This window comes from Medicago truncatula, chromosome 4, assembly GCF_003473485.1.
Source record: "Medicago truncatula cultivar Jemalong A17 chromosome 4, MtrunA17r5.0-ANR, whole genome shotgun sequence".
In the NCBI taxonomy this organism is placed as follows: Eukaryota; Viridiplantae; Streptophyta; class Magnoliopsida; order Fabales; family Fabaceae; genus Medicago; species Medicago truncatula.
This window is the reverse complement of record NC_053045.1, coordinates 44,633,845-44,658,325: the sequence shown is the minus strand read 5'-3', so window position 1 is coordinate 44,658,325 and position 24,481 is coordinate 44,633,845. Positions and strand designations below refer to the sequence as shown.

Sequence of the window (24,481 nt, the reverse complement as noted above, 5' to 3'; positions counted from 1 at the left end):
TTAGATTTTTTGTATCAAAAGGAATTAAATGCTTAGATTTTATTTTTGTTAAAAGGAAATAAAGAAAAAACAAGAAAAAGAAAATAGACTATTACATGCTTGACACTTCGGGCTTACATATTCATAACACTCAATTTTATAATTTAAATGGATTCTAAAGATTCATACAACTCATCACAAACTCTAAAATCGGTGGCACTAATCTCACAATTTACTCCAAATTTATTTTACATTGATATATAAAATATATAATTAAAACAAAATAGCGCAAAAAGACACATTCCATAACTTTACAACTTTTTCAATCCAAAAAGACATGTGAAAAGAAGTGGTATTGCACGGAAACGATGGTCAATAACATTACAAGGGCAAATATTCATAATATCCTGACATCTTTCTTAATTTTAAACCACCCAAACCTTCAACCCTTATTTTGAGCTATGGCAACACTTTACAAGCCAATCAACACAACTTCTCACAGTATTCCCGAGGTAGAAGATCAATATTGTATTTTTAACTACTTCAAGTAAAATACATTTTTATCATGGTCAATTTTATTTTCTATTTTTCCCTCTAAATAATGCATTGTTTTCTAACATAAACAGAAGCGTTTCAATTGAGGAAGACTTGCAAGCCTTTTAAGGGAACATCATTTACCCACCATGAATTGCTACATTTTCCATAGAAGCATACAAGGCATTAAACATCATCGAAGATGTGTTGCATCAGATTCCAGGTGCACGATACAAGGATAAAAATGAAAATGGTACGATAGTAAATGAACGCCGCTAATCAGTCTCTACAACATAGTCTAAAATTTAATTCTAAGGAAAATTATTCAAAACACAGCACCACCACCGGTCGTACAAAGCTCATTCAGCATCAGTCCACAATAATACAGCTTGAAACCAATTGAGATATTCTAATTCATCACTTGTATAGCTGCTTGAATCTTCTGCAGGCCTCCAAGACATTTTCCCTGTGACCAAAGGCACTGACCCTGACAAAACCTTCACCACCAGGTCCAAAACCACTCCCAGGTGTTGTAACCACATGTGTCTTCTCAAGAATCTCACTGAATACATCCCATGAATTTTGGCCTGGGAAGTGGACCCACACGTATGGTGCACTTTTCCCCCCATACACTTTAAACCCGAGAGAATCAAATGTATCCACTATTATGTTAGTATTTTCTTTGTAGAATCCAATAACCCCGCGCATAGCCTGCATTCAAATGGAGCAAGCCTATTATGTCGTTTGTTATTTGAAAAACACATGTCAGATAAAGTTTTTTCTTCGGTGACGGCATTTTGTAGAAAAGTTCAATCTGTTTCAGAAACTTAATTAATAATAATAAAATAAATAAATAAACCTTAAGGCCTTCTGGTGAAAGGCAGGCGAGACCACCAGCCTGGGAAATATTTGATGCACCATTGAAACAAGTACATACAATACGGTTGAAGTCCTTGGCCACGGGAAATCCATCAGAAAACAGTAACTGCTTTGGAATCACAGTCCAACCCAGTCGAACTCCAGTGAACCCAGCATACTTGCTAAATGATGAAGTTTCAATGGCAACCTGCAAAACGACATAACATGTCATTCACATTTATATTTGACTGAATTCATTAAACATCAACAAAAGCAGATTAACAATCCTCTAAATGTTAATTCTGATTGATATTATCATTTCATTGTTTTTGTTAGACAAATTTCCGTGGTGGTAAAGCAAAGATTAATCATCTAGACTATCTTGAAAGGTATAAATCACTTGTATAAGTAAGTTGACAAAACTTTCCCAAAATAATGTAGCACAGTCCAAAGATAGCTTTGAAAATTTAGTCCTCCTAAACTATTTTCTATAATAAAAAAGCATCCGAGTAAGTCAGCACTAGAAGTAAATGGTCGACATGGCATTATTGGATCAGCTAGGTCAAAGCTAGTCTCATGCAAGAAACAAGAGATTTCTGGTAAACTATGACAATAACTAAATATAGAAGGAGCAAGACATGTTGAAAATAAAATAAGTATAATAACACACACACAAGCTAAATGTAAGTTCTAGCAGAAGTCGCTTGTCCTTAGGTTGAGAGGGAATAATGTGTAATCAAGAAGAATCCACTGGATGCATTCCAGTTTATATGAAAATAGTTTGACTTTATTTTACCTTTTGTTATAGAAAGAGATTATACATAAGCACTTATATGATAAAGGTATATGTTATAAGCTTTTAATTAAGTTGTTAGTCAAAACATGGTTTAAATGCTCAGAATCATATTCTAGACTGACTGACCTCTTTGGCTCCGGGAATTTCAAAGATGGAGCGTGGGTTGTCGCCAGAAATATACATAGCATATGCTGAATCATATACTATTATAGATCCATTGTCCTTAGCAAACTGAACTAGTTGGACCAGTTGCTCCCTTGTTGCTGCAGCACCAGTAGGATTGTTTGGAGAACAGAAGAAAATAATATCTGGCCGAGAAAGCGAGGACAAATCAGGAAAGAAACCATTTTCTGGATTACACCTCATGTATTCAATGTTCGCAAACTTTTGAACATCCTTTTGGTAGAGACCAGTCTGGCCCATAATTACACTCGAGTCGACATAGGCCTGCATGTTAAAGATCCGTTCAGAGAAGCTACAAGAAACAAAAGGCCAGTAGAGTATTCCCTCCCTTTCCTAATTTTAGGTATTATTCCAATCATATTGCATTCATTTTTTAAAGAATTTAATATAGTTTTGCATAATTCCAAATAATAAATAAACTGTGAATGCCTAAAAACAAACACTCATCCAACCAGTTTAACATGGTTTATTACACTAACAATTAAGCCCCCGTAGGAAAAACTCAGATTCAATCCACATATTATTTTTAAAATAATTATTTCATAATGAAAAAAAAAAATTGAGTCAAAGTTGAAACATCATTCACAGTGACTTATTGAAACTGTATGTATCATACACATGGTCACATGTCACATGTCACTTTTTCAAGTAATGAACAGTCTTTCCATTCAAGGTTTTCCAATAAAAAATACAGAAAAAACCTTTCTCAAATATTAGAATAACATTCTTTCAAGTCCTCTTACTTTACATAAACAAAATATACAACTTGATGATCTAACCACTTGTATTACATCAAATGCATAAAAAAAATCGATTAATGAATTAAAATCAGTTAGCAGATCACACACTAAATCAATAAAATGTGACAATTGGAACAGAACTAAGGCCACCATTTTTCGCATACTAAAGCCTAATTAAATGCTTAAGCAAATGGTGAAAAGATACTTATAAACCAGGATATAGATATGAATTACCGGGTAGGATGGATCCTGCACAGCCATTTTCACATTCGAACCGAAGACAATCTGCCACAAAAGGAAAATAAAAGAAAGAATTAGTTACATTCACATAAAAGGGTATCTGAACTCAAATAATAATAGTATGTAGATCAGGAGAACGCAATGGATAGAATAGGTGATTTAAGGACATAATCTATTCAAAAAATACAAAATGAACCTGGAGACGAGATATATCACACTTTGCTCCATCTGAGACAAATATATCATCATCTTCTATGCCAAGATCGGGGTAAAATGTTGATGCAATTGCACTTCTTAATGGCTGCATAGATTAGGGATGTCTCTCAATCTTCCAAGCATCATAAACTTATGTAAAAAGTAGGCAAAAGATGAAAAACTTCTCAAAGATATCACTGTAACATACCTTTTCACCCTGTTCAGCTCCATAACCACTATATCCTTCTAAGGTTGACAATGCATGTGATTTCTGAATAAACAAAAAAAAAAAACAGCTTCAAATGCTCAGTTTTCAACAGGTGAAGCACTAAAATCATTAAATTGAATTAATAAAGTAGTATTTACAGTTAACAATTCTACACAGACACCTTACAAACTATTAAATCTTTACAATCGATAAAAAAACAAGCTTAAACAGAAGCAACTAGAGACACAACGTGAGATGACAACACAAAGCTCTAGTGAAAAAAAAATCAAGGCATCAGATGTGGTACTATGATGAAATTCACCAATAAATAATAATCAGAGGTCCAAATTCAACAGAAATTGATAATCACTGTTATAAAAAAAACAGAACAGACTATTCTACTGTCCCAAACATGAAAGATACATCAGCTTCACTGATGCAAAAGCTCTACCTTTGCTAATGCAGAAGTTATGACTTCAGGAATGGGTTCAGTAGTATCACCAATCCCAAGGCTTATTATTTTTGCATCAGGGTACTTCAGCAAGTGTGCAGACCTTCTTCTAGCAATCTATTTTTTGCAATAAAATGGCAAAAAAAAAAAAAGGTCAGTGACGAATGAAGGAAGAAAAGCAGTCATCACATAAAGAATTAACCACAAATTTGGAGGGTGTGAAGGAGATAGAGATTAGCATATACATAAACCAAACGAATGAATAAGTAAAATGGTACATATTTTTACAATTCTCTCTTATTTATCCTTCCTGAGGTTGATTGTTGACCAAAGCCAACTTCTTTTAAAATTACCCGACTCAACCATGGTTAAGAATAAGGGAGAATACTGATCACCAAAAAAGAATGCAGCGGTTTAAATATTATCTTTCATACACTTAAACTAAATTATTCTTTCCCCCAAAATAGAATTACAATCTTTTATTCTTTAAAAAAAAAAAAGAATTACAATCCTTTATCATATATAATGGGGAACTGAACCTGCATAGTACAATTCAAACCTGGATTGAGGCATGTACATTGGACACTAAAACACAAACAATTTTAAAAAACTATTTTAGAAAAGAGCATCACATGGGGAAAAAACATGGATAGTGACTGAACATAAACTTACTACACGTTAAGAAAACTAAAATAACAAGTGAACTAATGAACTAGGGTAGTTAAACTAATTAACCAGAAATTGATGTTTTAACATATAAATGAAGAAGAGAAAGACCAAAAGCATATGAATCAAGCAACATCACATACCTCGGGAAAGAGATAGCCAGCTTGAAGTTTACCCAAATTTTCATTGCGAGAGACCCTTGTCTTGTAGGCTTCAAAACAAAAAGGGCATAAACAAATTTAATCTCACTCAAAAAATAGATCCATAATAGTTCAATGAAGCAACTATCATGCTCATTTTCAAGACTAACAGAGTAATAAACCACTACAGAAACCCTTTCAACACACAATCAACTACATAATTAAACAGCCCGAAAATGCTACGAACCCAACATATCATTTGATGAACTTGCCAACTAAAAAAGTATAAAAAAAGGAACCATATCTATTGCCTATTTAGATCAAGCTTGTTACAAATTGAAAAAATATATATACATTGATTTTGATATTCAATAACTTAGAAATTTTTAAGAAAAACAAAAGCTATTTTAAGTTTGTTTACCATAATGAAAATGAATTTAAAAAAAGTGATTTTGAAGCTGCTCAAAATATGTTATTGTTCAATCTGAATTAAAATCATAAATCACAATAATCAAACCGAAATGATAAGGTTACAGGGTGGGTTACCAACCAGTTTCAGCTTCTTGGGGTGTAGCAACGCATTTACAAATGCTGACACTCTTCACAGGCAATGAAACCTGACTCCTGTGGAAGAAAAAAAATCAATATTTGAAAGAGTAACAGAAAAAAGATAGGATTTTTGAAGAAAATAATTAAAAAACAGTAATGGGTCGGATCCGAAATGAATGACTGGTACCTGGAATTGAAACTGGAAGGAGATAAGAAAGAAGATGAAGAAGAAGAGATTGAAATGGTGAGGTTTTGGGTTATTGACATTTTGGATTGGAAAAAAGTGTAAGTGAGCGTGCGCGGCGTTGAGTGGGTGTGTTATTGAGGTTGGTGCAGCTTTTTCATTATAAACTCTGCCAAATTCTAATATGGACCATTTGATAAGTGGTCAATCATCTCTCACCGTTAGATTTATAACTAGTCTGCATACTGCTATCATGCACCTTCCTTACTTCATTATTTTTCTCTCTCCTAAGACAACAACAATGGCCGCAAAGTTGCGTCAAACAAGATAGAAATGACGTCGGTCGGTGCACGCATCTGTGTGATGGAAACTCAATGACACAGGTCAAAGAAAGCGGAGATACATGATGCGCGTGTATTAAGTTTCCGTTGGATGCGCACACCGACCTCACCCTTGGTATCAGTGGTGCATCATTATATCTGGTACAACTTCAAACTCTAAGGGTGGTGAAACATGCCCATCATAAACCATTTTTCCTTAACTCAAACTAATTGAGCTGGTGACGTTTAGTATGGGAACAAACTCTTTTTTCCCATGATAGGAAAGTATCCTTTACAGCCATAGATTTAATAGTATTTTAATTGGATGGTTGAGATGGAAGAAGTGGTAATTGTTGTAACTTATTGTTGGTTATTGTGTAAGAATAATTCCGGCCCCACCAGATGTATATAAACTAACAAATCTTTTTGTAATTTCAATGACTAAAATAGTAAAATGTGTATTCACTGAAAAACATAAATAATTATATATCCTTGTTTTCCTTAAGAAACATAAAATAGTATTTTTGGACTAAATTGACCCCAGGGTTATTAGAAATTTTTTTCCTTAAAAAAAAAAAATCATTGACATTTAATTATGGGTGGCCTAAATTAGATTGTTTATATGTAATTATATACTACATAATATTAAAGCAATTGGTAATTATATACACAATATTAAAGTAATTAGTATTTTTTTAAATTATGTACGTAAATTATTTAGATAGTAGGAATTTGAAACTTAGTAAATATTTTTAAACAAATAATCATAATAATTATTATTTGTTGTGGTGTTGGATAATTTTAAAAAAATTCGAGCAATTATGTGGTGTTGCCCCTAGACAGCTGTTCTTCAAACTTGACTTGTTTGTATTTTCCAGAAGTTCTTATGCCATTCAAGCTTCTGCATTCCATTCTTCCTTGCTGAAAAAAAAAAAGCTTCTTCATTCTTATAATCCTATTGTTTCCTTCTTTTTCATTCTTCAAGCTTCATTTAACAAAAAAAAAAATGAATTCGGATTCGGAGATTTGTCAAAACCGATTCGGATTCGTGTTGTAAATCGAAGATAGGATGTTGTGGTTGTGAGTTCGTTGACAAAGAAGCACTTACCGGTGACAGATCTGATGGATTTTGCTTGATTCATTGGATTTGTCGAGGGATAAAATAGTCAACGGAGAAGATGAACTGTTGAATGAAGGTAGAAAGAATTAAAAATAAAAAAATCAACAAAGAAGATGATATAATGTAAGCTGTTGGATTTTCCCTTTTTATTCGTCCAGAGCAAGATGAACTGAAGGTGGAAAGAGTTTGTAATTGGGGGAGGCAAACTAGAAAAATAAAAAAAGGATTAAAAAACTAATTTTATATTTTATTTTATCTTATTCTTCAACCAGTTGGAACTGCCACCTGTCCTGGGGAATGGCACTTTCCCATGGTGGGAAAAAAGTGTTCATCCCCAGGTTAAATGTCACCAATTGAGCTACTCAACTCCTTCCATTGTAAGCCATTTGACAACTTATGTTTGACCTTTAGTTTTGTTTGTGTGTTCTAAAGTTACAATAATGCTAACAAATGCTCTTCGAGATTTGTTTGAGTAAAAACTATGTAATTATTAGTTTTATTTGGACTAAAGTGCATTTTTCACCCCTTAAGTTTTAAAAAGTTGCGATTTTGACTCCCTATGAAAAAATTGACAAAAGTGACCCTCATGTTTAGGGAAATATGATCTTTTGACCCCTTATCTTCTCAAAAAGTTTCGATTATGACCTTTTTTTTGGGACATGTGGCGTCTTCTCAGTAATTTTGGGATGAAAGGGGCCAAAATTATAATTTTTTTAATAGGGGGTCAAAATCACAACATTTTGAAACTTAGGGGTCCAAAATTGCAGGTTAGCCTTTTATTTGTCTTTGACTTGTATTTTCAAACAACATTTTTTTAAATGAATTCTTAAACAACATCCTTAAAACATTTCTTAACATGATTTAATAAGTGTTAATGTAAGTTAAACTATCCAAAATTTAAACAATATCCTTAAAACATTTGTTAACGTGAATCTAATGCATGTCATTCTAATTTTGATGTGTGTGTTGCAGAAGTGACATTTCTTTACTACTCCTTTTTACACGTAAAATGTTAGTTGTATTTTATTGTGGAAAGAGATGAAAGATGGACATTTTTCTTTTTCTTAAGAATGGATGGATGATTGATTCAATGTTTTTTTTTTTTTTGTATTACTAATGATCGATTCAATGTTAGTATTACCCCATTTAAAAATTACAAGTTTGTGAAAGAGAAATGATATTTGTACGACCATTTTTTGACAATTTTTGCACAATTTTTTCTTTCACACTCACACGACATTCTTATTATCTCTCTTAATTTTTCTCTCTCCATTGTTTTTTACCAATAAGAAGAGAGAAAAACAAAGTTGTCACCAAAGTTGTCATCAATTGGATGTGTAAATATCACTATTCTTTGTGAAAACTTAACTCGAAGCAGCCAATCACATTTGATGCAGGTATTGATCATGCCATCAAACTACAATGAAAACGTTGCTTATTTTTTTTACAACAGGCCAACCTATTCGATTTTTTATCTATCATCTGGGGTTAAAAATGTAAAGGAGTCTAGTTTGGTTTTAATGCTATGTAGGCAAAAGACATCAAGCGAAGGCTAGCCTATCATGGCATGACCGACTGAGTTAACAAATACACAAGTTACAAAATCAATGATGTTTAGGATTAATGACTCGGATACTAGAAAGGTTACTTGATACCAACAGATTTTAGAAATTAAAACTGATGGTTTAAAGAGAAGTGTTAACAAAACTTGCTTTTAACTCTTTCATTAAGGGGAATGAATTGGATTATAATTCTAACAGATTTTAAAAGATTTTTTAATTATGAAAAAGTCTTGTAGTATTCAATCAAGATTTTTTATAATTTTAAAAAAATCTTGTGGGATTTTGTAGGATTTTTTAGTGAAATTTTAACAAGAAAAAATCTTTCATGAGACATGAGATTTTTTGAGATTGTTTTTTTTTAAAGTTTACTGTCACTTTCTTCTCCCTTCTCTCTTCTCCCTTCTCGCTCTCTCCTCTCTTCTCTCTCTTTCTCTCCTCTCTTTTCTCCCATCTCTCTCTCTCTCTCTCTTCTCCCTTCTCTCTCTCCTCTCTTTTCTCCCCCTCTCTATCTCTCATAAAAAAAAGAGTTTGTATTGAGAATATTATGATAGAGAGTGTGTTGCAATCATTCATTTTCAATGAGTTTTTAAAATTCATAAAATCTTTTGAAATTTTATAAATCCTTTAAAATCTTATGATGTAAATCCATTAAAATCCTATAAAATCTTTGAGACTTTTTTAAGCAAAAATTTTCCTCTAAAATACTAATCCAATACACCCCCTAAGACTCATTATACTCTTTAATAATAGGTCTTACTTAAAGTGAATGTCAAAATTAGTGTTGAAAAAAAGTATTGCTAGCACTCCTCTAATTTAAAATAAGAAAAATTTTATGAACTCTCTTTTTCAAACACTTTCTTTAACATTCAATCTTTTTATTGGATGAAACTCACAAGTCTCACCACTTTATAAGAGATTCATTGTTCCCACATGAATTTCATCTAATAGAAGAATGATCCTTAAAGAGTGTTCATAACACTCCTCTTAAAATAATAATGTTGTTCTTTGTTGCAATAATATTGTTATGTATTTTCTCCTTCTTAGTCAAATTCACGAAATGTTCTTGCGAAATAGGAGAATGTAATCCAAACAAGTAGTTATCAACTAAAAATATACCATGATTTGCTGGCATGCCTCGTTGCCTTAAAGACACACTAGTGTACCGTGTGTGTACATCTCTAAAAAGAAAGTTCGACGTACAAGTATTAACAGCTTTCTCGTCCCTACATTTCATAACTGATGTTCTAATCACACCTCAGATCTCTAAACAGCAGCTCTCACCTTAAGGCTTAAACCGCATTATCTAATTATCTATTGGGTCCAAACAACGAAATTCTGAAAACGGAAGGTTTAATGATAAAGCCACTGTCATGAGTCTTCAAAATGATGATCTGTCTCATCAAATATCTCCTCCTACAGGAAAATAGACGTGAGTAAACTGTCTACAAGTAAATAAGCTTGTTTTCTACCAAGATTTCAAGAGTGGATGAGGTTTACTAAAAAATATTATTAGTACCTGTAAAAGCTCTTCAATAACATCTTCCATGGTAATTATTCCAACAGCTTCTTCTTCTTCAGGGATATTTGGAAGGGGACTACCATCTATCTCTAAAATATCTGAGTACATATTTTTAGACCATTTTCTGCTCCGAGAACCACCCCTATTCGACTTGTTAGTATTTGGAAAGCTTTTCCACTTTTGGATTGGTATCTTGGGTTTCAAGACTTTCTCTTGGAGAGGCTTTTCACCATCAATATCCACCTTCACCTCTTTCACAGAATCTATTTTAAAAGCATAAGACACATCATTAATTTTGAAAGAAAACTTCAGTTCCAACGAGATCTAATTAAAATATTTGCAAAAGAAATACTAGTTCAAAATGTTAAAAACATGTTCTTACCATTTGAATCATTTTTGGAAGATGGTTGCTTGGTTTTATCGCATTGTCGTACAACAACGGCCATGTGACTATGCCCCTTCTGAAACTCATTCAAAATGTCATACAGCGGCATACTTTCTGGAACCCTGTCAACATATGTAATTTTAAACAACTGTTCAAATTATGGTGACATAATGCCAACTAAGTACATTATGAAACTTGTTAGGGCAAGTGTGAGGTGAGTAGAAGTCCCACAGGATATATACAAGATACCTTGGAATCCTGCGTATGGTTACACTCTTCACAGGTGATTCATCTTCTGGATGAATAGTCAACAAGTTCTTGATCTACAATTGTGCAGCACATATATTAAAAGGTAATAACTGATAACAAACACAAATAAAAAGAACGAGAAAATACAGACCAAATGAACAATAGAAAAAATATATAGAGAAAAGAATGGCACAATCAACATGGCACAATCAACTTCCTAACATATAAAATAGTACCAAACAGAATTGTAGGAACAAAATATAGAATGCATGATGTAGTTATGGCTTACTCTCACATAAACCCAACAAGAAAATAAATAATGTAGTTTTGAGGCAAGCCATACCCAAAGTCTACACAAGCAGCATCATTTTTAATTGCAAAAATAACTTTGGCGTGTATATGTCCTAAAATCGAGTACATGTGTTCTACAACCACAAATATCACAACTGGCTTAACTAATGATGGCTTATTTACCAGAACCTTGTATATTTATGACTTGTGTAGCGAAATTGTTAGCAAAGCAACCGATTATTTTATCTGCTATATCATATATGACCCGAAGACTTGAAAGCGATATATATCTTACTAGTGGCTAATAGCTGATCATCATATTAAAGCTCTCAGAAACCTTAAGAGTGTCATTTGGTTATGGATAACAGCATACTAAGATCGTTTCGTAGTGATGCAGGAGACTTTGCTTCAACCATCTCCCCATGAATGACATAAATATCACAAGACCTTAGACTGAAACCTAGGACCACCTCATCACACATAGAGATGATTTTTAAAATAATTTGAACCTATAAATGACTTTTCTTGCTCATTCCTATAGAAAGCTCAAATACTCCACAGCTGAAAAGAAACATTTGATAATTTTTAATCGAGTATCAATTGAACGAAAACATCAACTGTCACTGTTCAATCTATCCTAAGAAACATTATTTCCATCTCCTCTGCTCTCTAAATACTTCAGAGTTCAGACCTGTTCTTTGGTTAGTAGAAATTCTAGCCATGCCAATAGGGCAATGTCCTCTTAATATCTTAACACAGTCTAAAATGGCCACTTACGGCTCTAAAATGAAATGATAGAAAATAAGATTCCTAACAAGAGAAAATATTAATTAGAGGAGATATTATAGGGTCAGTAGTGCCCAAGGTAGAAAGTTTAAAATCTGTAATCAACTCCTACAACATGACGCACAATTTTTATTTTTTTGACGCACAACCTGTATGCCACAACATTTGTTTACTTTCTTAAAAAAACCAACCCCCTTACATTGCACCTGCTATATACTCAGGATGAAGTGTGTCTGATTTTCAACTTAAGTTGTCCAATAATTTATTCAATTCCCTAAAATATCTGGTTATTAAGAAGAATTAATATAAGTATATAACTCATTATGAGACACCAATTCCATGAAATGGTATTGTCTAGTATGGAGGTTTGACCCTTCAACTTAAGTTGTCTAAGAACTTCTTAAATTTCCCAAAGTGCTCTGTTAAGCACTTATAGAACTCCAAGTGATGATATTGTCTCACGTGGAGGATGATCATCAAGATAAATTTATTTGCTAATAAAGAGCCTAAGAAAAGTGAATCATGAGAGTCTGATAGTTTTCAGGTTGACAGTTTTGATCCAACAGTAAAAAATGTTTGACCTACATATTAATCCTCTGGATAAGAAAGATGCCACATTGAATTTTTATTAAAAAAGAAGGTGCTTTGAAACAGTTGAGGCCAAGCTATATGTGGTTTTTACAGCATCTTTTCATCTGATGGAAAATGAGAGTATTGTTCAGCGCTAATGGATTAAAGAGAGAGAAAAATTAATATACCAGTATTAGTCCAATAATGTTAGTAGACTGCTCATAATAGACTGGGACTCTGCTATGTCCTTTCTCCAATATTTCAGTCATCAGTTCCCTGCTCGGTAATAGGTATTTAATTATGAGTAAAATTTGCATAAAATACAAAATTCAGCTTTAATATATAAATAGTTTTGCAGAAATTACCTATCAAGCTTCGAATTAATATCAATAGCAAATGTTTCAGATATAGGAGTCATAGCATCACTGGCTGTCTTCTCACTGAGTTCAAGTGCCCCAGCAATTATTGTTGTTTCATCATGTGTCAGTTCCCCACCTTTTCCAGCCTAATACAATTCAATCATGAACAGAACCACAACCACGTGTAAGCATGAATTCCGAGTTCAGTGTTAAAAAGAACCAGAAGAGAAGTACACATATATCCCTTACTGACATTTCAGTCAAATTACATATTTACATAAAAAAAAGGTAGAATAAAAGTGGTGCTCTAATGTACGACATCATACAAAATTTGTTCAATCACAAGAGCAAATGAATAAAAACACTGTAAAACATAGTCAAGTGCTGATACAGACCTCATTACCATGCAAATCTACTAGTGTTTTCAACTCGGCTCTGCGGAAAAGGGCTTCATTTCGATGACCCAGCAAATAGTCCAACAACTGGAAAATCACACAACAACAGAAAAACTGAGAAGAAAAGAAAAATAGGACAGAATATACATTAATTTTCCTCCCTGTTTATTCAAATAAAAGTAATAGAAATTACGCTCAATGTATGTCACCTTGCTAATTGGAAAAGCAACTGGATAACATATCCATACAAGCACGCGGACAAAAGGAGTGACTGATGCACCAATGGCCAAACCATATCGAGAACAAACTGATTGGGGTATAATCTTCACACAAGAAGACATGTGTTAGAGCCCTTTATCAGGAAATGATATACAAGAACACTAAGATATAGGCATTCATGTTATCATGTTATGCAGTAGACAAAGAAATAGCATGCATAAATCCAATATAAAAAGTGTTAAAGCTGAAAACCAACATTCAACATGACCCTAGGGAGAGATCCTAGAAAATTTATGGGACGAAGAACACCATCAAGATAACATGATATGCATGTATTTCAGTTGAAACACATAGGGGGACAATTTTCTCACCTCACCGAAGAGAAGAATCAACGTGACTGAAATCAGAATAGCACCCCAAGCAGTAACAAGACTATCAAGAAAAATAGGAAGTGCCTGGTAAAACCAACAACCACAGTTTTGAATATTAAATCCATATAAGAACAAAATACAAACTAGCATATGATCTTAAGCCCTCTTTGAATATTACTCGAATTAATCATTTATAGCATAAAGGTTTATCATATAATTGATTATGTATAAGTATAACTATTTTTGAATTTTCATAAAGTTGCTTGTTTTCAATAAAAGAGGGAATATGATTTCAGTTCTTGTTTCGATATACAGCTTAATTAAGTATTTATACATTCATATAATTAATTATGTATAATCTATACACTATTTCCATAACAAAAGAAAAAAATAAAGTGAACTGTTTTCATATAAGTTATAAGTTGTTTTGATAAGTTATCCTGAAGAGCTTATGAAAATAAGCTTAAAATAGATTATGGAGCTTGTGTCGGTAGATAAACTCAAATAACTCAAACAAAAGACGTAGTAATACCTCCATGGCGGCGGCATTGCAAATCAGCAAAGTACAAAGCAATAAATGCTGATTTCTCACAACAGGTAATATCTTGACTGCATAATAGCAACAAAAAACAAGCACAGAATATTCCAAATCAATAATAAATGCATAATAATTTTCCAAAAAAAGGAAAATTCCAATAACATCAAGCTACTAAAGTTATTCGAATATTCCAATAAAATTAGGCAATAATTTGAAGAATTAGTTACGTTACCGGCGTGTTTACGATCGTTCGGAGTACCAGACTTAGCAAGAACTTCAAGATCAACGAGACTGAGAGACATGAGACCTAAGGTGAGTCCGGACATTAAACCAGCGAAGACTACCAAGAAGATGATAACCAATATGTGGATGAAGAACTCCGATTCGCAGCAAGTGTATTCCACCGCCATTCTCTCTCTTCGATTTAACCGCTTCAGATGAGTTCCATCACCGACTTCATTTGTTTCTTATTTAAGAGGAAGAAGATATTGAGAAGTGAAAAGAAAAGAAAAGTAGTTAGCGTTTAGTGGCGTGTGTTGTGATGGATGGAGTTTTTTAATATTAGCTGGATTCTGTTACAAAGAAAAGAAAGTGTGCGAGTTTGTCCTAATGAACACAATAACCAAATGCCAAATTATGGTTATGGATTGGGGATACTCTCCCTTCTCTCACGCACTTTTCGCTTCCATGTCATACTCTAATCATCATTAACGTGTAGTAGTAAGGAAAACAGAAGTAAATATTTAGTCATTTTTTAAATATAAGCAAAATTGATTTATTTAATAATGTATGTGGTCCATATTATTAACTACATATATCATTAAATGAATTAACCTAAAAAATCAATTGTGCTTATATTTAGAAACTGATGAAGTAATTGATATTTCTACAATAAGTCTTGTTAACGAGTGTCCCAAATCACTCTTTAAATAATCCGAAATAAGAAGTTATTCCTTAAAAAAAGTCAAATATTTCAATTCTCAATGCATTGATTACACAAATTTCCATAAAAACTTACTATTTAAAGTCATGAAAGAGTGCTCTCGAGACATTCATTTACTATTTATAGCCCTTAAAGAGTGCTCTGGGGCACTCATTAACATTTTCCTTCTACAATTGATATGGCCAAGTTAATACTCCCCCATTTCAAAATAAATGGTCAATCACATTAAATTTTGTTTATAATAAGGGAGATGGTGAAATGTTTTTCAATATGTTTTGAATAAGACGGAGATGAGAGTATATATTTTAACATAAAAGATAATGATAGTGTAATTCAAGTATTTTTTAGGAGATGAGAATGTGTAATTTACTATTCTTTTAATGAATTAATTGATCGGTGTTTCAACTCACCATATTTATAGCGGTGGATCCTTGCTCTTGATTAAACCAACAAGTTAGATAAGTATTTTTTTTTTGTATTTGAGTATATTTCAACTCACCATATTTAAGAGTAATACTACCAACATATATTTTAACATATATTTTTTAACACACTTTTTTAGATTGATTAAAAATTATGAGTTCCACCAAAATAGTGTATTGTAAAATGTATATTATAACATATGCTGCTAGCATTTTTTTTCTTTCAAGAAAGCATTCTTTTTAATGTTGAATATGATAGATTGGCAGGGTATCAATCTAATAGTTTTATAGTAGGGTCAAAATAAACACTCATCGTATATTTCACATATATGGTGTATAAGCTAGTAGGGTCAAAATAGAGTTGTTTGGTAACTCATTAGTTTATAATATTTTCTCGCATGAGGAGTTTGGTAACATTTTTCTATTATGAGTCTATAATATTTTTTGAGATACTACTTTAAATAGTGTTTAAGCTTATAATTTACATGTATCATTTTTTTTTTATGGTGTTCAGGATTTGAGCTCCGAATCTTGCATATATTATACATTGTTCCTACCAATTGAGTTAAGTTCACGAGGACTTTATCTCATATTTCTATCTTCATTATCTTATTTCTTTTATTCATTATCTTATTTCTAACTCATTGTTCTAATTATCTTAATTTTAAAAAATTAAGTATTTCAAAATATATATTTATGTTATTTTATATTTATCAGTTATTTTAACTGGAAATGTTAACAAACACTTCCTTTAAAAAAAAATGTTGATAAACACTTCTTAAAAAAAAAAAAAAACTTCAAATTCAATATCTAGCTTATCTGTTATTAGCTAATTTATTCTCTAAATTGATTCGTTATTTGCTAGTTTTTTTCTCTCTTTCTGGTCAGGTTTTTATTTGCTAGTTTATCCGTCTGTTCTTTTTACTAAACCAATCCTTTATATTTTTGAAATATATCTGCAAATAACATGCGATTGAGCATGTTTAATTTTTTATTTTTATTTTTTTTATCATTGATGGCGATTAAATTCTTCAAGTGAAAAATAAGCTATATATTTAAATGCAGTTATCTAAAGATTGAGAGAGAATGGTAAATGCCTAAAAAAAGATAATAGTAAAAGTAACGTGTAATGTGATTTGTAAAGTCATCTTGAAGGTGCTGGCCAATAGATTGAAGCCTCTCCTTAACAGGTATGTGTTGAGCTATCCACTTTTGTTGAAAATAGATCGATTATCGATAATAATGTCTTGGTTTTTGTGGAATCTGTTCATCATATGAAATGAGATTCTAGGGAAAAAGCTGGGGAAGTGGTTTTTTAAAATAGACGTTAGCAAAGCTTATGATAGGGTTGGTTGAAGGTAAGAGATTACGAGTAAAATGGTTTTTTTTTTTTTCCTTCGAAAAATGGAGAAAATGGACTTCTATGTGCCTTGGATCAATCCTTTACTCGGCGATGGTTAGACCCTGTATTACCATACTTCTTTATATCGTGTGGAGAGGGACAAACAACCCTAATTAAAAGAGTCGAAACGAGAGGAGATATTCATGTGTAAGGGTGTGTAGAGGAGCTCCAAGCCTCTCATCCCTCCTTTTTGCTGGCGATTGTTTTTTGTTTTTGAAGGAGGATGTTTGCGACCCGCTGGTGCATGAAAGATATACTCCATAATTACGAAATAGCATCAGGCCAAGCAATCAATTTAGGCAAGTCGAATATATTATAGCAGGAATATGCCACGAGACATCAAAGACAATATCTCAGCCACATTGAATGTGACGGAATGCATCAGAATGGGGAGGTATTTAGGTGTGTCGTCAATGATTGGAAGGTAGAAGAAAGCTCTTTTTGGCTACTTCAAAGATAAAACGTGGAAGAAGATCCAAGGGTGGACCTAGAAAGATTTATCAAAAAGCAGGTAGAGAATTGTTAGTGAAATGAGTATCTCAAGAATTTCCAACCTACTACATGAGTTCAATAATGTTACCCCGAGTCTTTGGAGCATGAGTTGGAGAGAATGGCTAATTCATTTTGGTGGGGTTCAAATAAAATGATTGGATAAGGAATTAACTTGCTTAGGTCGGAAAAGCTTACTATGAGAAAGGAGCACAGTGGTATGTGATTTCGCCATTTTTACGGCTTCAATTTGGCAATGTTAGGGAAGTAAGGTTGAAACTAATTGACCAACCATGATACTATATTTTCTAAAGTCTTCAAAGAAAAATATTATCTGAAGGGGGGGATATAGATGCAAAATTGGATCATAACCCAAGTTTTTGTGGCCTACTATCTAAGCTTCACATGTAGTGATCAAGGGAGGAGTAAAATGGAAAATCATAGATGACTCAGATGTTAGTGTTTGGTATCAACCATGGCTTCGTGACAACGCGAATGCTTTTTTGATGTCACCACCAATCCTAGGGACAAAAAATATGAAGGTAGCAAATTTAATCATTCATGATAATAATTGCCAATTTGGAGGATTAGCAACCGTAGAAATTATTCAGCTCGGTCAGCCTATTATCAAGCAATATTTATGGCATTCGGTGGACCCAGTTCTGACGCGTGCAGAAGGCTTTGCCGAAAAAGTTTTCAATCTTATGGAGTAGTTAAATAAGGTGTATGGAAAAGTTTGTCATGGTGTTGTGGATGGTATGGTGGAGAAGAAACACTAAATGTTGGGATGATGAGTTACCATCGGCTTTTGAAGTGACTGGGCGCGCGAAAGAGGCATTGGAGGACTGGGTTCAGTTTAGTGTTCAAACAGAGGTTACAACCCAGATTTCAGATCATAATCTGGTCCAGAAATGGACCAAACCGCAGCAGGGTACAGTAAAATGTAGCATAGATGCCGCTTGTTTTGTAGAGTACAACATATACTGCATAGGAGCTTGTATCCACGGTGTAGAAGGCAATTTCGTGCAGCATTTACAGCAAATTTCCAAGGTATGCCAGAGATCAAAGAAGCCGAAGCTAGAGGTCTGAGGGAGACAATTTGGTGGCTACATAATTTATCTCATGATCAAGTAGAGACAGAAATGGACTGTTTCCAAGTATTCCAGGATTTAAAGTCTATAGAATTAAGAACAACACAGAGTATGGTGAAATTATTGAGGCTTGTAAAGAGCTACTTTCTCTGAATCAAAACTTTAGGGTAAGTTTTGTTACAAGTCAAAGCCAATCGAGTGGCCCATGAGTTATCTCGCTCTTTATCTAGTCACCAAGTTTTTGATTTATGTCCACCCTGTATTGAATCTATTATTTTGAATGAAATGCACTAGTTTGGTTTCTATCAAAAAAATAAAAAGTAAAAATGTACTTTTTTTGAGTTTTCTCATATAGTGTTCTTCCAAGCTACAGGCTACAGCGGAAAAACTAATCTCTCATAGTTACTTTACTACCACACAAAGCAGATTCACACAAAAGTTGCAGCAAATAACTTGCTTTAATAAGTTTGGTTTATTATAAATGAAAATTTGGACTTGGCATGTTCAGAATTTTATTTTTCTAAACATATCTCTAGACTACCTCTACCTGTATGTTTGCAACTGAAATCCAAACATACCATTGGTTATTAGGAATAAAAATGACAGACAAGTATTATCATTTAACAAGGTGATGTCAATTTCTCAATCTACTTGGACTGTCCATGACTTTTTGTCCTCAATACACCCTGTTTGTATTCCAACCAGTATTCCTTGTAGTTTTTGAGACAACGTTTCTGCGCCTGTTTTATATTCAGCTCTGCATTGCCAATATTTTCCTTGTGTTTAGCATTATCATTAGGTGCAAAGATATTTCCAACAATTTTTTTTGACTAAAATGAAAGGGAACGCAAAACATGTAAGACCAAGAGAAAGTGATTGATTAAAAGTGCAGTTTAATTACCTTGTTTCCTTATATGTTACAGATGCAACAGAGGTAACAACCACTGCAGTTCCTGTGCAGAACACTTCATCAGCGCTCATCATTTCCTCCACTGATATGGAACGTTCTATGACCTGAACATAGTTTTGTTACAAAATTTCTTTTGTAAGTTTATAGCCATAAATCATTAATCATCTATATTGTAAATTTGTAGAAAATAATGGCAAACATTGGGAGGGAAAAATAAATACCTTATAACCCAAATCAATGGCAATGTCTATGATGGATTTTCGTGTGACCCCAGGCAGAATAGATCCATCTATTGCCGGAGTGAAGATATCATTTTCCTTAACAAGATTAATATGAAAGACAAACATTAGACCAATTTTTGTTTTGGATAAAGTAAAATATGGTTTGAACTTTGAACATCAAATTTGTTTATAGTAGTATATGTGCATATGAAATAAAGATCGTTGATGCACCTTCACAACAAATATATTGCACGCAGTAGCCTCCTCAATATTTTTACCAGTTGCTGAATCCAAGAACAAGACATCAGAAAATCCATTGGCTTTTGCTTCAGTTACTGCAGTATATATCTACACAGCCAGAAATATGCATAATGAAGAGTGAAAGCTTATAATATGATTGTGATTTGATATAGCAGCCTAGGTAACAATATGCATCAGTCCTTTGATGTGATTTCTTCTCAAATCCCACAACTTTTCACAAGTCACAACAAAGAAAAATATATAATATTCAATTTGGAGAGGAAAAAAATCATCAAGTGGTGATGTATATAATATATTACTATCACTATTGCCATGCTTACTGGGGCATAATTAGTAACACTCTTGATTCCTCCTGTTCCACCGCTGCCAGCTATTGATCGATGAAATTTATCCTCCACTTTTAAGTTTAGTCTTCCTCCCTGTTATTTTTTTTTTAAATAAAAAAAAGAAGGAATCATGATTATGAAATTCAACAAGTTGTAAGATGAATCTTTTCCTTATTGACAAAACAATATAAGTAAATTCAAATCCATGGCTGACCTCGTGATACTTTCCAACAGGGGAGCAATAAATGAGAAATGTGTACTCAGGTGATGGAGCCAGGCCTAATGCAGCTCCTGTTCCCATCAGCAAAGGCCTAAGATAAAGCGTCCCTTTCCCTGGAGGAGGTACCTGTTTCAGTTTTGAAAGCTCAATTAGTTTCGTATCTATTGTGCGCACATATCATCATAAATATGCCTGAAGTCATGATATTAAATTGTGGATCAGAACCACTATTACGGCCACAACATTTTTGGTGATCTCTGCACTGTGAAAATTGCAACCGTGATTGAAGTTGCATCTGTCTGCAATTTTCCACAATATGAAAGATTGCAATGCATGTGACTACAACCGCAACGTAAAACAATGCATGGAGCTGATAGACTGAAAAGACCACAGAGACAGATAAGAGGAAATACATACCCAACGTTTATTGGCAAGAACTGTTTGCTTAACAGCATCAACAAACTGCTCAACCGATGGTGACGGCATACACAACCTATCAGCCCCCATCTTCATGCGTAGAGCATTCTCCTCCGGTCGGAAAAGAAGGATTCGCCCATCTTCTGTTCTATATGCTTTTAGTCCCTCGAAGATTCCCTATACATAACCATTTTTGTGCATTTTGAAACTTTTGGCTAGATTTGATTTGTGAACAAACAGAAGAAAGTAACTTGTGTGTGCGCGCGCGTGCAAACACACTCTATATCATTGACAATAACTGATGTAACACAACTAACTTTCATTTTTTAGCAGCAAACATATAAGTCTTATTATGTATAAAGTAGTACAAGACATGAATTTAAATTGCAGTCTACAACCGTAATTGTGACTGCAAAATATAACGAATTTTGAGGTCTCTGTCACGGTATTACAATCGCAAATTTGACTGCATCAATCACATTTTCCAACAATATAAATCATCTTTCACTAGGTATTTTAACAAACATATATTGTGCACTTTTAACCTGTCCATAGTTTATGATACCAGCAGCCGGGCTTATCTCAATGTTTCCGTAGCGAATGAGGGATCCTTGAGAAAACTTTTCTCCTTTTGTGCATTTCATGACATGCATGTAATCTGTTTGAGTCAGACTAAAACTAAGTCCTTCCCAATTGATGTCAGCATAATTTTCACCCATATCACTGCAATTTTTCAAACAGAAATGGTTGATCAAATAATAGATAGTATTACTATTTACTATTAAAAGCAAAAGTACAAGTTTATTGTACCTTTCAGAACCATCTTCAGTGTCCCTTAAAATAGAAGGAGGAGCCATGGTTGAGAGAAATGGGATCCTTCTGCATTGAAAACCCATGTCAAGCATATGGCTTATATAATCATGTAAAATATTATATAATTTTGAGACATCATTATAGAAATTTGTGCTGTGTATAATAAAATACTCAAAAGAACAGTAATGAAAGTCTTTATTTAATTCTTTTAAAAGTTTCATCATTATATTAAGTCTTTAGTTAATTATTTTAAAACAAATTTGTTTGATTTGACATAGTCACGTGTCCGATTTGACAGAATCACGATGAACCATTATGAGTTTGTAAAATCTAACAAAACAACGTACATTCTAAAGTTTGAACAAAACAAAATCACCACGTCACCATGATTTCAGAAAAAGACATTGATACCAAACATGTTAATATAAGTGACAGATTTTAATGAAACATTACATCACTTATCAATGACCAACAACATTTCATTCTTTGAACAACAACCTAATAAAATAAAAAATGGAAGCAATGGTTGGTACCTTGTTATTGTTGTGTGAAAGCTGCTACTAACTTTGAATGAAGGTTGTTGTAGGAAAGAGAAGAGAAATAAAGATCTAGGAAAAGAGAAGGACAATGTGGATCTGAACGGAAAATGCATCTCCACAAGGCCTTTTTATAACGTAGTAAGTGTCAAATTTTGGGACCATTCAACTCAAGCACGTGACACGGATTCAGGAGGAATCAACAGTTACAAAATAGAAACATATGCATGGATTCCATCTACTTTTGTTTTGTTCTATAAAGGGCTTATCTTTTCTTTGCCAGGTAAGGAGACAAATATTTCTAGATTTGGAATGGTTTGCTGAAAAATACTATATATGTTTTTTTTAATTATAATTATTATTACTACCTTTTTAGACCGTTTTAATGAAATGGTTTTTTTAAGTGAGTTTACTTTACAAAATTCTTTCTGCAGAGATACATTAACTTTGCTTTTCAATAGCAGCATCCGTTTCAGATTTTTTTAGGTAAATGTTAAAGAACGCACTGGCCTCTTTTGACCAAAATTTAAGGTAAATGTTAATAAATAAAGTGAACACTTTTGACCAATTTTTTTAGGTAAATGTTAATGAATGTATTGGGCACTCTTTTACAACTTATATATAAGCAAATATTAATTTTCTTTAATATAAGCAAATATTGGACATAGTACTTGTGAACATTTTGTTGCTTATGCATGTTGGGTTGTTGGTTGGGATTGATATAGGAATGGGTCATCACAATTTTGATAAAAATTTCACTTTATATCTTCAATAAAATCACGGCCTAACAGTTATTTCACCAAACATGCATTATATTCAAAATCAGGATGGTACCTTTGTTTATAAAACGGAAAAGAGAATAACCAACACATGATTGGTTTTTTCCTAAAAAAAAAAACATATACTCCGTGATTTTATAGACTAAATATTTTAGTTATTCAATATATTTTTTGCTTATAAATGTTATGAGATGGGGGGTATTTGGTTTGAATGGTAAGGGACGCAAACTTAAATAAGTAATATAGGGTTCCATCCCTTAAAGAGTTAGAGATCTTAATTTTTAAATTAATTGATGGAGATCTTAATTTTTAAATTAATTGATGAATATTTTGAAAATAATACTATTAAATTAGTTAAATTTTAGTATTTACCAGTATCATGGAACATTAATTAAATTTGAGTCTGTTTTTCTCTTATATTTTTTTTTGGTGAAATATTGTTCTCGTGTATGTATATATATATATAGTTTTTTTTATAGTGTTCGGAGTTCGAACTCCAGATCTTATACATTTTGTATATATAACAATTTTAAAGAGAACTATTATTTTGAAGACTACGTTTAGTTGTTGGATATATTATTTAATCTGAAAATTCTTGGGGAGACTATATTATTAAACGAAGACTATATTTAGTTGTTGGATATATTTATTTAGTTTATTAAGCAAAGACCACGTACACTACCAAGAAAAAGAAACAAAGACCAAGTTCACCAAAAAAAATGAAGACTACGTTTAGTCGATTGATATATTATTATTTTATTGAACAATTATACTTTAATGATTATAAAAAATTCAGAAAATTAAGACTTAATTCTCCACTCCATCTGTGCTAAAATGGGCATATGGCCGTCGACTCGCCTCCTTAGGAAAGTCCAATGCTTTTCATTTTTTAAGTTTTCTTTTTAAAGACTCAACCTCCTCCATGTATTTCACAATTTAGGTTGCGCTTATAATTTGCTAACAAGCATGAAATTAGGTTGATCAACTTTTATTTTTTACTCATTTTGTTTTAAAAATTGATCATGAGATTAAACAAAACATGTAGGAAGGACCATAAAAAACAAGACTTTTTTGTCCCTTATTGAATCATGGGACAACCTTTTGTCCTGAGTTTGAGTTCGGTCCATGCAAAATACAAAAATAATAAATTTTCTTGTTAAAGATTTCTTAACCAAGATTTTGACCAGCCTAGTAAGTCTAAAAATATTTTATGGGTTGATGTCTGATTTCTTTATTTAAATATG

At 32.8% G+C, this 24,481-nt stretch overlaps 3 protein-coding genes and 1 long non-coding RNA gene across 4 annotated transcripts; all 4 read right to left on the bottom strand.

Moving 5' to 3' along the window:
* Positions 1-616: 616 nt before the first annotated feature.
* Positions 617-5,889, bottom strand: LOC11416415 (LL-diaminopimelate aminotransferase, chloroplastic). The gene is made up of 10 exons (XM_003608273.4): positions 5,727-5,889; positions 5,541-5,614; positions 4,994-5,061; positions 4,185-4,301; positions 3,734-3,796; positions 3,527-3,631; positions 3,325-3,375; positions 2,294-2,614; positions 1,373-1,579; positions 617-1,224 (listed from the first exon to the last, which is right to left on the bottom strand). The coding sequence occupies exons 1-10, from the start codon at positions 5,804-5,806 to the stop codon at positions 931-933; spliced, it is 1,380 nt and encodes a 459-aa protein (XP_003608321.1). The 5' UTR covers positions 5,807-5,889; the 3' UTR covers positions 617-930.
* Positions 5,890-6,847: 958 nt separating this feature from the next.
* On the bottom strand, positions 6,848-7,509 carry LOC120580233 (uncharacterized). Its single transcript, XR_005645935.1, has 2 exons — positions 7,152-7,509; positions 6,848-6,964 (listed from the first exon to the last, which is right to left on the bottom strand). It is a non-coding gene; the product is annotated as an uncharacterized lncRNA (long non-coding RNA).
* A 2,256-nt stretch (positions 7,510-9,765) lies between these two features.
* Positions 9,766-15,058, bottom strand: LOC11415395 (DUF21 domain-containing protein At2g14520). The gene is made up of 11 exons (XM_003608272.4): positions 14,640-15,058; positions 14,402-14,478; positions 13,870-13,953; positions 13,489-13,602; positions 13,280-13,366; positions 12,891-13,030; positions 12,714-12,801; positions 10,879-10,952; positions 10,627-10,751; positions 10,242-10,507; positions 9,766-10,138 (listed from the first exon to the last, which is right to left on the bottom strand). The coding sequence occupies exons 1-11, from the start codon at positions 14,815-14,817 to the stop codon at positions 10,094-10,096; spliced, it is 1,278 nt and encodes a 425-aa protein (XP_003608320.1). The 5' UTR covers positions 14,818-15,058; the 3' UTR covers positions 9,766-10,093.
* A 4,071-nt stretch (positions 15,059-19,129) lies between these two features.
* LOC11410393 (branched-chain-amino-acid aminotransferase 6) lies at positions 19,130-22,732 on the bottom strand. Its single transcript, XM_003608270.4, has 10 exons — positions 22,456-22,732; positions 21,920-21,988; positions 21,655-21,832; positions 21,110-21,286; positions 20,687-20,818; positions 20,467-20,565; positions 20,117-20,233; positions 19,886-19,981; positions 19,656-19,768; positions 19,130-19,511 (listed from the first exon to the last, which is right to left on the bottom strand). Exons 1-10 carry the CDS (start codon positions 22,572-22,574, stop codon positions 19,397-19,399), a joined length of 1,215 nt encoding a protein of 404 aa, XP_003608318.2. The 5' UTR covers positions 22,575-22,732; the 3' UTR covers positions 19,130-19,396.
* Positions 22,733-24,481: the final 1,749 nt, after the last annotated feature.